The sequence below is a fragment of the Nipponia nippon genome, unplaced genomic scaffold, assembly GCF_047370975.1.
Source record: "Nipponia nippon isolate SJK-2023a ecotype South Korea unplaced genomic scaffold, ASM4737097v1 scaffold_27, whole genome shotgun sequence".
In the NCBI taxonomy this organism is placed as follows: Eukaryota; Metazoa; Chordata; class Aves; order Pelecaniformes; family Threskiornithidae; genus Nipponia; species Nipponia nippon.
The window spans coordinates 919,057-932,994 of NW_028262344.1; the positions used below are offsets into that span (position 1 = coordinate 919,057).

General features: G+C 45.0%; 1 protein-coding gene across 2 annotated transcripts in view; it reads left to right on the forward strand.

Moving 5' to 3' along the window:
- STC1 (stanniocalcin 1) overlaps positions 1-13,938 on the forward strand; it is a 94,886-nt gene that overhangs the window by 75,168 nt on the left and 5,780 nt on the right. For both annotated transcript variants that reach the window (XM_087763220.1, XM_087763219.1), the window contains 5 exons: positions 3,891-4,027; positions 4,521-4,585; positions 8,545-9,050; positions 11,275-11,417; positions 12,443-12,654. In XM_087763220.1, the coding sequence (XP_087619346.1) occupies positions 8,933-9,050; positions 11,275-11,417; positions 12,443-12,654 (473 nt within the window). In that variant the 5' untranslated portion in view covers positions 3,891-4,027; positions 4,521-4,585; positions 8,545-8,932. The remainder of the gene's footprint in view (positions 1-3,890; positions 4,028-4,520; positions 4,586-8,544; positions 9,051-11,274; positions 11,418-12,442; positions 12,655-13,938) is intronic.

Genomic DNA, 13,938 nt, shown 5'->3' on the forward strand with positions numbered 1-13,938 from the left:
TAAGGATGGATTTGAAAATCATGGCAGACTTCATAAACTTCACTGGGGTTTAGTTAACTTAGTGGTTTGGAAGGTTTAAGTTCTGCTGTTCTTGAAATGAAGATTGTGGGCATTATCCTGGCTTGCTTAGTACGGGCAGAGCAGGAGCAAAGTCCTGATTTTTGTTTCATGATCTAGCTGGGATGTTAGTTTCTTGATATTGGCCATCTGCTTGTGGATCAGGCCTTTAAAGTCTCTGTATCACTTTCCCAACTGTTACATGGGGATAAAAGATCTCGTTTGTTCTATTTAAAATTAAAACTGTGAGCTAAGAGAATGGAGTTTCCCAGAAAAAGACCCTTGGTGTTCAGGTGTTTGCGATGGACAAAGCTGCTGTGCTGTGCTGGGAGATGTAGAAATCCCCGGCCAAAGCTTTCAATGTGCTGGCTTGAACTGGGGCAAATTCCCAGTTCATATAAGGCCTTTAAGATGCTTATTCTTATGGCTGCACACCAGATAAGTGACAATTAGAAAAGACAATCAATTTGTGGCTGCTCTGGTTTAGTTTCCATCTGATGCAACTGCAATCTGGAAGACAAATCTTAATTTAGGACTACAAAGGGATTGTTCTCTCAGAAGATAACACGCTGCCGGCCAGGCTGTTATCTTCCGTGAAAATTGATTGTCCCGTTTAGTGATGTCTCTATTTTCCCATAGCTGGTTCAGAAGGAGCTGCTGAAAAGCGAACGAAGTCAAGGTTGTGGATGCTGTGGTTGTTGCTGTGGGAGGACCGTTAATTATCCCACCTCTTGTCCCTTCACCTTTGCGGACTCCCTAAAACTCACCTATTTGCCCTGACATGATACGGATGTTTGAAACTTTGTTCTGTAAAATCTGCTTTCCTCTCACTTCTACTGAATGGTGTGAAAAAGGCAAAAGCCTGTTTTAAAAATGTGGACACTGGAGCTGTGATCTGTTCTGTATTACTGCATGCCCAGTTAGGAAGCGGGTGGAGGTGAAATTTCCCATGGCAAATACATAAAACCTCCTTGGAGGTCTCCTCCTCAGATTAGCTTCTTCGTTGCCCCCCCCCCCAGTGTCCTTTATCCTTTTCCCTTTCATTTGGCCCACTCCCTAGATTCCAGTCTTTCTTTCACTTATGTCCCTAGACCTCACTTGGCTAGCTGCTTTGGTAACACCTTCTCCTGTCTGTTTTCCTAATAAGCGGGCCAAAACAGGTCTTCTGACTAAGCTAAAAAATCAGGTTCTTCGCTGTTCTGCTGGTTACCGCACTAGCGAGAAAGCCTGGAGCAGCTGTCAGATATTTACGCAAGCTCTTTTCCTCTTCTATTTTAAGTTTGGTTTTGATCAAAAAAGAGGGTGGGGGGAGAGAGGGGGGGGGAAGAAATCGGCTTGGAAACCACAATACGTTATTCAGAGCTCCCTGCTTCTTTTTCCTGCTCGTTTGCAAAAGTAAGTGTGAGGTGTAGCGACGAAACATGCTGTTCGAACTGAACCTGCTGAAGGAGACAGCAAGCAGAGGATCGGAGATGCTGACTTGCTTCTCTACAAAACCCAGTCTTTCTCACTGCCCAAACTGTTCCGTCGAGTTAATCATCATCTCCCTTGGAGGCCAACCCGCAGTGAACTTCAGCCAGACAATACACGCGACTCTTCGCAGCCCTACTTATTTAGCAATGTTCAGGGTTTAACATCCAAAGCAGCAGATGGGGAGGATAGTATGCGCTGTGGAGGGTGGCAGGCAGAGCAGGGTTTGGAACAAGCTGTTCGAGGCCTGTTTCCGCTTGGATTTAACCTCCCATCTGAACTGGAAGTAACGCTACGCTCAGCCCCAGCTCTGGACGCTCCCGTGGCTTTGCATCACCTGTAGGACTCCGTAGGGGTGAGGCATGGCAGAGAATGCGGCACCGTTACTCGCTGTACAGGCTCGGGAGGAAAGAGGTGTATGGAACTGCCTTTCCCTCCGGTTAGCGTAATAAGTATTAAATCGTAAAGTTTCCAAGGGCAAGGAAGCACAATCATTGTGGTTGAGTTCATGGTGAGTGAGGATATGGGGGATATCTTTTCTTCCGAGACCATCGCTGAGCCAGTGGTTTTTACTAGGGCCTCTAAAAGGAGAAGAATGGCCGTATTACCGAGGTGGAACCTCGGAGAAAATACCGAAAATTTCCCTGGTTTTCTTCTTCTAAAAATACCCCGTGTATGTTTCTACTGTGACAAACAGGTATGGCATATGGGTATTTCAGGGGAGGAACTGGGACGAGAAGCATCCAGTGGCCTGTGCTTCGACTAGCCCAAAATCCAGGAGGGACAATGTTTTCAAGGGACCTTCAGCCTCTGCAGTGCTGGGGTTGCATCAGCTGCAAGTCAACCTCTGGCACGGAGACCAGAGGCCATAATCCCCAGGGGAGCTTTCCCATTTGCTTCTATATGTTTTGAATTACACTCTACTCGCTTAGCCTCTCTTATCTAACAAGGCTCTGTGTTATTTAGGCCTTGGCAATTAATAGTTTTTTCATGAGAATAATCTTTCTAGCTTCTGAAAAATCACAGGGAAAGAATGATTCTCATGTTAAATGTTCTTGTCAGTATGGTAACCAGAATATTTAATATACTAACTTTAGGATCTGTGACTTGTTGCGGTAGTAAAAAGAAAAAAATACAAAATGACACTCTTGCAAAACAAATTCCACTAACTATTGGCTAGAAAAGTTTCAAGAGACTTTCTCAAGAGTAAAGTGAGGAGGCTGCCATGTCATTCCCTTTTTTTTTTTTTTTTTTTTTTTTTTTTTTTTTTTTTAAAGAGCTGCTATGCAAATTGAAATGTATATTGCTGGCTGATTCCTGCTTGCCTTATTTCACACCTAGTGCTGAGGTCACCCTGCAAGAGGCTGAGCAAGGAATGCTCTTGCCTGCCTGTAAACAGGGAAAAGATCTTCCCAAGGATCCTTCCACAGCACACAAAAAAAGCAAATTCATGATTCATGAAGGCTCTGGCCATAGATCTTGCAAAGAAATGCTTGGCAGCTTTAGAGAATAGCTGGGTTTATTTTAACCTTTAAGAATGACACCAATTTCACAGCTGTTAATGCTATGTGGCTCCTACGCTTTCCAATGCAAATTGCACATGAAGGGCTAATGCATTTTGATGAAGGAGGGGGGGTGAGGCAGAATCTCCATATTAATGTGCCAATATCTTTGTTCTGAAGTGTTTAATTTTATGCTTTAATGAGAGATCCTCTTTCTGGTTAAGGCAAGCCTTTGCAAGGAACTATTTAGATATTTGCTAGTGTCATCAGGCTCTGGAGCAGGGGGAGGGAAATACTTATTGCAAGTGCGGGGGGCGGGGGGGGGGTGCGTGTCTCCGTGGCAAAGACTGTTGCGGTGGGAGTCCCGTGTAGATGGGGGAGTCCCCGAGTAAAGGTCTTACCCAGAGCCCCTCAAAAATTGGGTTTGGAATTAACTCTTGCTGCAGTCAAAAGAATTGGGGCTTTTGGATCCACCGCCTGGCGAACTGCTGGCTGCGGGGAGGAAAGTAGATGTCATGGGTGTCCAACCACTCTCAAATTTTGGGGGACTTCCTCCCTCTCTTCATCTGTGCCAGCATTTCTGAGCTCTGATTACTTTTACTTCAGGTGAACAACTCTGTCACTGTGTGCAAAACCTGGCGTTCTGTCTCCATGTGCATCCTCCAAAATACATTACTCATCGGCATGATGTGGGATAACCTGCCAAAGCATATTGCCGCGTTCAAATGCAACTTCCTTGCCTCCGTGGGCCACGTCCTGCTTCTGTAACTCCTCTTGGCTAGTGCTTTAGGGCTGGGGCTGGGACTGGCACATCTACCTGCTGAATAGAAGGATTAAAAAACCTCTGACTCTGTTTTTCAGGTACAAATCCAGTCCAAGCCAGTGATATCCATGTTTGGTTAGAGTGGCGTAAAGCTGTCAGCCTGCCACAGCGATGCCTTTAAAGGACTGTTTCACCTTCCACAGATGAGTATTTTCACTGCCTGGATCAGGCCAAGGTACCAGGAATTGAGTGCTGAAAGTTCTTTATGTATCTGATATGTGATGCACATTTGGTTTTAATCAAAATCCCATTGAAACAGGCAGTCAGGATTTAGAGCATAGGATTACAAGTAATACCGGGTTATTATTAGTAATCACTTTTCATCATGCATTGCATGTACAAGATACAGAACAATCCCAGCAGAAATATCCTAAAATACGTAATTCCTTTTATTAAAAAATCAAACTGTGCGAAGTGAATAAATCATGCAGTACAGTAATATGAGAAGACCTTTAACTTGCCTTTGTTTTTGTTTCTGATTAACTCGAACACAGTAGAAGACAATAGTTGCAACCTTATGTTGGGCATTAAACAATTGTACCTTAAACATACAGTGGCCATGACACAATTAAACCTATTCTGACTTTTTGCATATAAACCAGAGGTATTAAATCCCTTTGTTTAATACGAAGATTTTGAGCAGATCTTTTTGTTGTTGTTTTTGCCAGGTTTATGGAGCGAAGGCCAAAGCCTGTAGACAGATCCAAGTGGCTTTGTTGGGGCAGACACCCAGGTAACTCTTAAATTGTATCCTGCCTTTTGGAACAAGTTCTGACATCAGTTGCACCGGTGCAGCCAGGGTTATTCATTTGGGCTAAGCAAATTAAAAGGTTCTGCTTAGCCTCTCCCTTACTTTGCTTCTATACTGTCAGTGTAATTGAAGCTACTCCTGGTTTATAACTCTACGATGGGGGATTGCATCCAGACAGCGTGTAGTGACGCATCAGAATAATGGCGCAGATGAAGGGCTAATATTGAATTCGGCGGTTAGACTAATGTACACCTGTTGAGGATCTGGTCCGGCGAGATGTGCGCAGGCGGCTGGCGAGCTCTCAAGGCCTCGAGACAGCGCAGGTTTGATCCTTATAACACACGGAGCCTTTCCCATGAGGTTCCCCGCACGTTAAAGTTGCGGTGAGGAGGAAGCATGCTCTGCCCCTTGCCGGGCATGGGTCCTGCTGCGTGCAAGCCTACCCCGTGCACACGATGCTGCTCCATGGCGGCTCTTTCCAGCCATCCCTTTTGCGTGTTAACAGAGTTAACTGCAGTGTGTCAACCGGCCGAGCCGTGAGGAAAGGGTGGGGTGGCTGTGTACGTGTGTGCCAAAGTGTCGCCGCCGCGAGAGGCGGCATAAGAGGAGGTTCGTTTTGCTTGGAAGGAGCAGACGTGCAGGGACGAACCAGCGGAGCGTTGCTAACTCCCGAGGTGATGCAGTTGCTCACGTCCCTCCGGAGCGGAGCGAATGGAGGGGTCCTGTGCTGGGGAAGGGGGGCTGAAAGGTGGGCAGGGATCGAGTTACACAATGGCAGGGGGGGCCGCTGCCCTCCCAGCAGCTTCCAGCCAGGGAGCAGCTGAGCACAAAGCGGGGGGGTTATTGACTTTAGGTTCCCCTCTTTTCTTTTTCTTCTCGTCTTTTATTTTCCCTTACGTTTCTTATTGAGGTTGGACAAAAATCTTAACACCTTGGGAACAGACTAACAGTGGTACAATAGCGTGTACTGTTCGATTTAATAGGATCCCTTGAATGGAAATGGAAAGAAGGGGATGGTTCACTCAGGGCTAACAGTGCCTTTCTTTTTTTTCTTCACATGTATCAGCCAGGAAACAAACCCTTCTTCTTCAGGGCAGCATTTAACCTGTAAGGGAAGCTAAGGAGAAAATTCTTCTAGCAGGTTACGTCCAGCCTTTGGTAACAAATAGTGGAACTTCTTTTGGGTTTTTATTTTGGGGGTTTTTTCATCTTCTGGTGAGATCTCTAGGGTCTGGGCCAGCTGTTAACTGGGACCAGGAGGAGGGAAGATTTTTAGGGAAAGTCTTATCCCATAATGGATATTCTTCTTGTATCCCTAAACCTTCTAGCAACGGTCTTAAAGGCATGACCCTGGAGTGGGCAAACCACCGATCTTTGAACAGTCTAATGATTCCTGCGCCGGTTATTTCTTTTTCCCTTTAAAAGCTCGAGTACAAGAGAGCAGCCAAGCTCCTCTGCCATCATACAGTGAGTGCGGAATGGAAGTTACAGGGGGATTTTGCAGTTCTTGTTGCCTTCGGTATGCAAAATCAGTAATGCAAATAGGCTCTGGTACCAAAGGACTCAAATGTCTCGTGCAGAAATTTGCTTGTACAAGTCTCCTGCCAAATTTGACAGCAACTCAGTATGGGTCCTGCGCTCCTGAATTCATTTTCCCACTTTCTTAAAGCAGTAGTAAAGGTACTGCCTTCACAAGGTCTTTTTGGAGACTCAGTAAAGTTTTTCTGATATTATAATGTTTTCACGTGTCCTGATCCAATATGTTGGACTGTGTTGTAGTGCCCATTCCCATTAGTAAACTGAACCTCATCTTAATCTCCTGTTATTGCTATCCATAATTAAAACTGGTTGCTTCAAAAATATGCAGCAAGTACAAATACTAAATATGTATCAGCGCTGGAATAATGATATGAGAAAGAATAGAAAATGTGCTGGAAGAATTTTAGTATCTATAGGAACTACTTGCCACTAGTTTTTCCGTACACTTACTTGGACCCAAATCAGGATGTATACGTGCTTAGAGGGCCAGGACAACCTGTTTTGTTTTGCAAACTACTTCAGTTCAGATTGAAACATTAAAAAAGACAAGTAGGAATGTTCACCTTGGGGGTGAAGGGGTGGAGAAATCGGGCTTTGAGTTTTGAAATTCAATTTTGTGGAAAATGCAATGCTTCCACTCCAAATAGGACTTAGATAGAACGGTGATTCATCCCCAATTGAAGTCAATGCCAGAGTCGCTTTTGATTTAATCAGTATCAAACCCTATGGAATTATTCTCACTTGCAAACTGGACTGGTCCTATTAAGCAGAGAAACCACAGTGCTTTTGCAGGGCTGCTGCTTTTTTCTTTTTTTTCTTTTTCTTTTTTTTTTTTTTTTTTTAAATGAAATTGGCTCAGTGTCACAAAACTGAGACGAAACCCGAAACCCTTCTGTTTCAGTGCTTTTTGAATGTTCTTGGAACATCTGGCACAGCTGTTATTTTGACCCCAAGGCAGGAGTACAACCTCACTCCTGTTCCTATTACAATTGAAGCTGACACCAAATATGCCAACACGAATGGGGCTGCGCAGCCCGAACTGAGCTGTCAGCTCCCTCTCGGAAGAAATCGGAGCTCAGGGATGGGGCGAGGAACCAGAGTGGTCCCGTTGTCACGGTCAGAGCTGTCAAACCTATGCAAAAAAAGACAGGGATGAGGTAAAGCAGCGGGCACTGTTTCTGGAGCTCTGCTAAGGAAGAGGCTACTTCTGTTTTTCTTTAAATTGCTTCCTTATTGACTTTTAAATTTAGCCACCCATAAACCTGAATGAATGCCCACAGGACGAGGGTTTTTTGCACCTCGACTTAAATGAGATTTGTAGAATTGGTTCATCCGAACGGAACTTCTGTACGTAGACGGACCTATGAATCTGTTCGAGCTGCATTTCCTTGCCTGACACCACAGAGATGAGAGTATTTTTCCTTCGACAGAAAAGATCGTGGGGACAGCTGAGTGAGAATCAAAAGTGCTCAAGTTCCAGAAGAAGCTCTCTCATCTCTGATCAGTAATACCTGATATCTAAATCTTTTGACTTATTCTAAGCTGCAGGAACTTGCAACTTTTTATCTATAAATCTGCTTTCTCCATGCACCTTCCCAATTTCCTTTCAGCTCTAAGACTTAATGCTACTGCTTATACTTTCATCCCTTAAATACTCAGAGCCTTAAATTGTCTCTGGTATACGGGATAATCAGTTCTCTAGTGTGTTAATCCTCATTATGTGCCTATTAAAATGAAGATTAAATCAAGCATTAGGGTGCCTCCTCCCGTTATGAAATCTGAAAAACAGGATTGAATTTGGGGGGGAGGAAAACCATCAAACACCCAAAAAATTGGCTCTTCAGCTTCACTGGGAAGCAGTAGAAGCAAGGCTACGCTGAAGTCTGAGGTATGAACGCGTGATTTTGTAAACGTAATTGTGCAAGTGAGGGGAAGATGTGCAGCGTACGAGGAATAAGGTTTTAGGCACCGCGAGGGTATTTGCATGTGCCTACGTGAGGTGTAGTGTGTTTGTACACGGGTTCAGTGTTGCGCACACGTGCTTTGGCAGGCGAGAGGCGATGCCTCCCATCTGCACGCACGCAGGTACGTCCTCTTTGCCTTTCTGGGGGACTGAGGTCAGGTGCAGAGCTGACCCACCGCGCGAAGGCTCGGTGCCAGCCCCCATTGTACGTGCCATGCAAAAATGCCCCTTTCCTTCTCCCAAGCTGCTGTAACCCTGGGCTAACTGCTAAACGGATGGGAAAATGTCTTTTCTTAAAGGGCAGGTGATTTTTTTGGGGTGGGGGAAGATTTAGGACTGCCCTGTCATTTCCTTGAGCTCAATTATCCATAGGAAGTCCCCCCCTCCCTTTCCCACCGCCTCTCCAAAGATTAACTTTTTGGTTATTGTTGTTTGGCAGGTACTTTTAATTGGCTGGAAAATATTCTTCCTGTGAAGTTGCAGTTTTCTGGGGCTTGAATGAGTCCAGTCTGCCATTGGCTCTGCCCAGCGCCTCCCGATTGGCTCCGCAGCCCGCGGGGGGACCGATAAGGGCGGCTATAAAAGCCCTCGGCGCTGCTCCTGGTCCCCCAGCGAGCAGGAGCCAGAGGGGCCAGGCAGAGCGGGGCTGCGGCACGTCCCCGAGCCTCGGCAGACTCCTTTCTCTCTCCCTGGGAGCGCGTATCCAGATCCACATCTTTGCTCAAGCCGAAGTGGAAGAGGAGAGACACACACACACATACACCAAAAAAAAAAAAAAAAAAAAAAAACCACCCAAAAAACCACACTTAGCGGAAACTTGTCAGAGAATGCTCCTAAAGTCTGGTTTTCTCCTGCTGCTGGTGATCAGTGCATCTGCATCCTATGAAGCTGAACAGAATGACTCTGTGAGCCCCAGGAAACCCAGGGTTGCAGCCCAGAACTCAGGTAACACCCAGCAAGGAGGGCTTTGAGCCTGAACCCTGATGTGTTAAACTGTCTCAGATATCTCTACTGCTGATTTTTCTTTTTTTTTTTTCTTTTTTTTTTCTTTTTTTTTTTTATTTTTATTATAGACTTAACGGCTGGTAGGAACAAATATTAATTTAAGGGTCTGATTCAGGAGGATATTGGTGCATAGCTGGAGAAGAAATCTTCTCCTTTCAGGAGCTGGGTCAGGGAACCGGTGTGTGATCTGCTTGCAGGATGCAATCCATTCTCTCTCCTCCTCCCCCATCTACTAAATGAGTTCCATGTACTTTTTTTTTCCTCCTGCTTGCATGTATCTTTCTCTCTTCTCCAATTGCAATCATACTTTGGTGTTAAATTCCTTGCTTTTTAGGAAGTTGATAAAATCTGTGGAAATTTGACTGAACCATTGTTCTGCCAAACATCTGTCTATTCAAAGAGGGGGAGAGAGATATGCGACTTTGAAGAATGCAGTAGCCTAGAAACTGTCCACTACTAGCATTTATTTTCAAAACCTGACTGCTATCAGTTAGACGGTGCCATAAAAATACGATTGTGACATTTAGCAAACTTGCTTTTACAGTGGATAAAAAAATTGCTGGCAAGTCAGCTCTGGATGTCTCTACTTTGTGCGCTATAGATGCTTAGATAAGTTGGACACATTGTCTTGAACAATGGAAATTAAAAATCTGTCTTCCAGTATACTGAAAAGATATTAGGTCTCTAATTTGGAGCTCATTAACAGATGTCTTATTTTAGATCTGCAAGGCTCTGCAGCATTATACTAGGGTGTTTGCTCAATTTCCTTTTGTATTTGGTTGCTATAGAAACATAGGGTCTCACTATTGCACCGTGCCTAAAACAATAAAAGCTTAATGCATACTAAGTCTGCTGAAAGCAAAGTTATAATTTGAACCTGTGGAAACATAATTATGGGAATGACTTGTGCGATGGTGAGGTTATGAACTGGGGAGAGGATGATCTTACCAAATATTTCTCCCTTCAGGCACGTAAGCAAGAGCAGAGAATAAGGAGGGGTTAATTGGGTGATTTTTTAAAAGATTTTTTTTTCCTCCTCTTTTCTGTAAAGATCCTAGTTATATAGGTACGTCTTTAGGCTACAACTTAGCTCCTAATAAGGCGTGTTCTCTTCCACTAAATGCAAATCCTCACTTTTCCCACACCTAGGTTCTTGATGGGAGGCACTGGGTTTGCATTTCTTCCTAAAGAATGTCTCGTAACATGATCTGCAAAAGTAATGAATATGCCTTGCACAGACACATAAGGGGACAGATGTTCAGCTTACCAAAAAAGGTTAATCCCTACTAATTTCAGGGCAATCATGTGGCAATACTGCTGATTCATTGTTAAAATGCGTAGTATCTGCACTAAAAAAGACGGGATGACATGGATACCCTCCTGTTCAGACTAACTACTGCCTCGACGATTTTAATTATACATGGTCAGCTCCATTACCTTAACTTTCTCTGCCCAAATGTCCCTTCTCTTTGCAAATCTTCGGCAATATGACCTTTCTTGGCTATGCTTGCAAACTGCTGGGTACCAGGTTAGTATTTAGCACCAAGCTGCTCGTTCAAGTCCTTTGTAGCACTGACAATTGACACGCAAACTAAGATCTTATTTCTAGATACTTTACGCTTTTTAGAAAAGCACAAATACCTCCAAAGCTAGCGAAACCAGCACTTCCTCGCAGTAAGTGCAGATTTCATGCTAGCTTATTGGCAATCGCCATCATTTCAGTCTCATTTTCAAATGAGGTTTGTGAGCCAGATGCTGCCAAGCTGCTCTGACCTGCCTTCGGTCTAAGACCATGGAGAAGACCTCACCACCCAGTGCTCTTCGTGGGCCCATCCTCATTGCTTCTGCCTTCTTTAGAGGAACTCTGAAGAAAGCTGTAAATGCATGCAGTCAGAATTAGGTTGGGATGGACCTGTAGGTCTCCATCTAGCCAAAGACTATCAGATATTGGCTCTCTTTTAATCCGTATGGAACCGATTGAAGGTTGTGGTAGTTGCAGTTTTTCTTCCTTGATTTGCTGGTGATCTGTTGCATGCCTTCAGTTAATAACTCCCTTTTGACTGCAGTTGAGCATGACTTGACGTTGCGCTGGAGAAGGTCTTTACGGCGTTGGGCACGGGGGAGCGGTGCGTACGTAATGGTGTGCCTGTGCCTCTCGTTGCAGCCGAGGTGGTTCGCTGTCTGAACAGTGCCCTCCAGGTGGGCTGCGGGGCTTTCGCCTGCCTGGAGAACTCCACGTGCGAAACGGATGGCATGTACGACATCTGCAAGTCCTTCCTGTACAGTGCTGCTAAATTTGACACTCAGGTACAGTACGAGTATAAAGGGGACAAGAATAATACCTCGCCGTTAGAGCTCCCTTTTCATGCCCCGATTCAATAAAGTGCTTTTACAAGTCCTGCGACACTAAAGCACGTGCTTAAATGCTTTGCTGAATGGATGCCTTAATTTCTCTGTCCTCATGGAGATGGGGTCTGTGCAGGCTTAACCCTTCCATTCTTGCAGCCCTTCCTGCTGCTTAGCTACTCCCCTGAACCATGATTTTGGTTTTTGGCTACAAATGCACCCTTCAGGGCTATTTTCTACAGTACATTTTCCACATACTGTATGCTATGTGTGAGGACTTGGCAAGGAGCGTTTCGTGGGGCGGAGAGCGAAGTTTCCTCTTCAGGAGGAAATATAAACGTTCTTCTAACAAAGTAAGTCTTCTGACTGTGTGACCTGGCAAGGGGCTGGGATTTGAATTGGAAGTCTTTGGGCCTGGGAATGCACGGCCAGATTAGCCTCTCCGGAGCTGCAGTCGCTTGCAGCAGAATAAATAGGATAATATCAGAGGACTGTGGCTCTGCCAAGGGCCCTTTTCCTCCATGCTTTCTTCCCAAAATGTGCATACCCCCTCGTTCCCTGTGCTTTCACTCCCAAGGACAAACTTAAAAGCTCTTAAAGCATCTTGAGGTCTGGTGAACCAGATGCGTTAAATCGCTGGTATGCAGCAAGCGGTCCACCGCCCTCCCGGAGGGCAGAATTGGCCCATCTCTGGTGCTGGCACTTCTAGGTCTGTTCACGCAAAGACTTCCATTGCCTAAATCTTTTGGGAGCAGGAGCTCCCTGTTCTCTGTGGCCTGTGTGCATCCCAACTTAAACCGCTGTGAATATAACTACGCAATAATGGTGAGCATTTAGGGTCCAATTCCCTGCCGTGCTTGGTAAGGGACCTCCAGCAGGTCTGTAATTGCAGCAAGGGTAATTAATAGCAGCCAGCCGCAGCGAAGTATCTGTTAATACATCCCTTTCTATGAAATCTGTTGCAGTTGAAGGTTTTCTGTTTCCAGGGAAAAGCTTTTGTGAAAGAAAGCTTGAAATGCATTGCAAATGGGGTTACGTCCAAGGTGTTCCTTGCCATCCGGAGGTGCTCCACTTTCCAAAGAATGATCTCTGAAGTGCAAGAGGAGTGCTACAGCAAACTGGACATGTGCGGCATTGCGAAACGAAATCCTGAAGCCATCACGGAGGTCGTCCAGCTTCCAAATCAGTTCTCAAACCGGTACGTGGAGCTTTCCTCAGCTGAAATGTATCACATGCAAAGATGTGAAGCACCGAGAAAGAAATGAGAGGAACCAAGTTGACTAACTTCTTACAAGTCCTAATATAGCTTAGCCTGAGTCATGTTCTCTGCCTTTTCAGATCCTTGTTAAGTTTTACCAGCATTCTTCTGATTCTCTTTTTGGTAAATACACTTATAAACATCTCCAGGGGAGAATCATAAAATTAACTAGACGTACATTACTTCAAAGCCTGGAGTTTGTTTAAATGTTAGTTCTTTTGGTTTGAATGCAGTATAATGGTAAACAGAGCTTTTAAATACCAAACCAGTTTGATTAATATAGCATCCCTGGCATATTGAGCACTGAAGAGCTTCTCAACCTATTGCAACTTCATTCACTTTTTCAGACTGCAACCATCCCCTTTTTTGGGTTTATATGGCACCTAGCAAATGAGACCTTGCCCTCTGACTTAGCGCTTCTGTGAAGAACTAGGAAAGCTTAGAGGAGCTGTTCGCTGGTTCCCTTTATAACCTTATTCTGCCATGATCCAGTAGTTCATATTTCTAGGGATAGTCTGGTGTTCTTAATGGTCTCTTTTAGGGTTGTCTTCACCCCTGTTCCTTCTTGATTGCAAAGGCTGCCTGCAGAAATGGGCACGTCACGCTGCTCTCTGACGCCTGTATCTGAGCAGAGAACTGCCCTGTCCCCATCCTCCAAGGACAAGGGACAGAGAGAGGCTTCAGGGAGCTACTGCAGTCTGCGCAGTCACGCTGCAAGGGCAGGGATTTCTTCCTCTAAATCCTGGAACAATCAGTGCTGAGTCTTGTGATTGGGATAAAAGGGATCTTTTTGAACAGTTTGAGTAAATATGCTCTAGAATTTGAGTGCAAACAGACCAAGCTGCAATTTAACGTGTTGGCTGGCTGCGGCGAATGCTACAGCTCCTCTGGGGTGGCTGTTTGACTTGATCTAGAAGCATCGTAAACCTCCAGACCTATCCTAGGACAGGTACGCAAGTGAGATATAGATGTTGCATCTCTGACCAGCATGAATTTATTATAGAAAACTCTATTGTAGATATTCTATCCAGAAAATTATACTTATGGAAAGGCGAAAATGATACTTTTGTGTCTTTCCCCTCTTACCCCAAGCAAATTTGGAAGAGGTTTGCTTGAGCGTTCCCCCGAGGGCTGGAACAAGGAGCAGGCAGCGCTGGGGCATCAGTGTTTTGCAGGCTGGAAGAGCAGTTCAGGTTAATACACTGGATCGTAGAGTTAAACAGC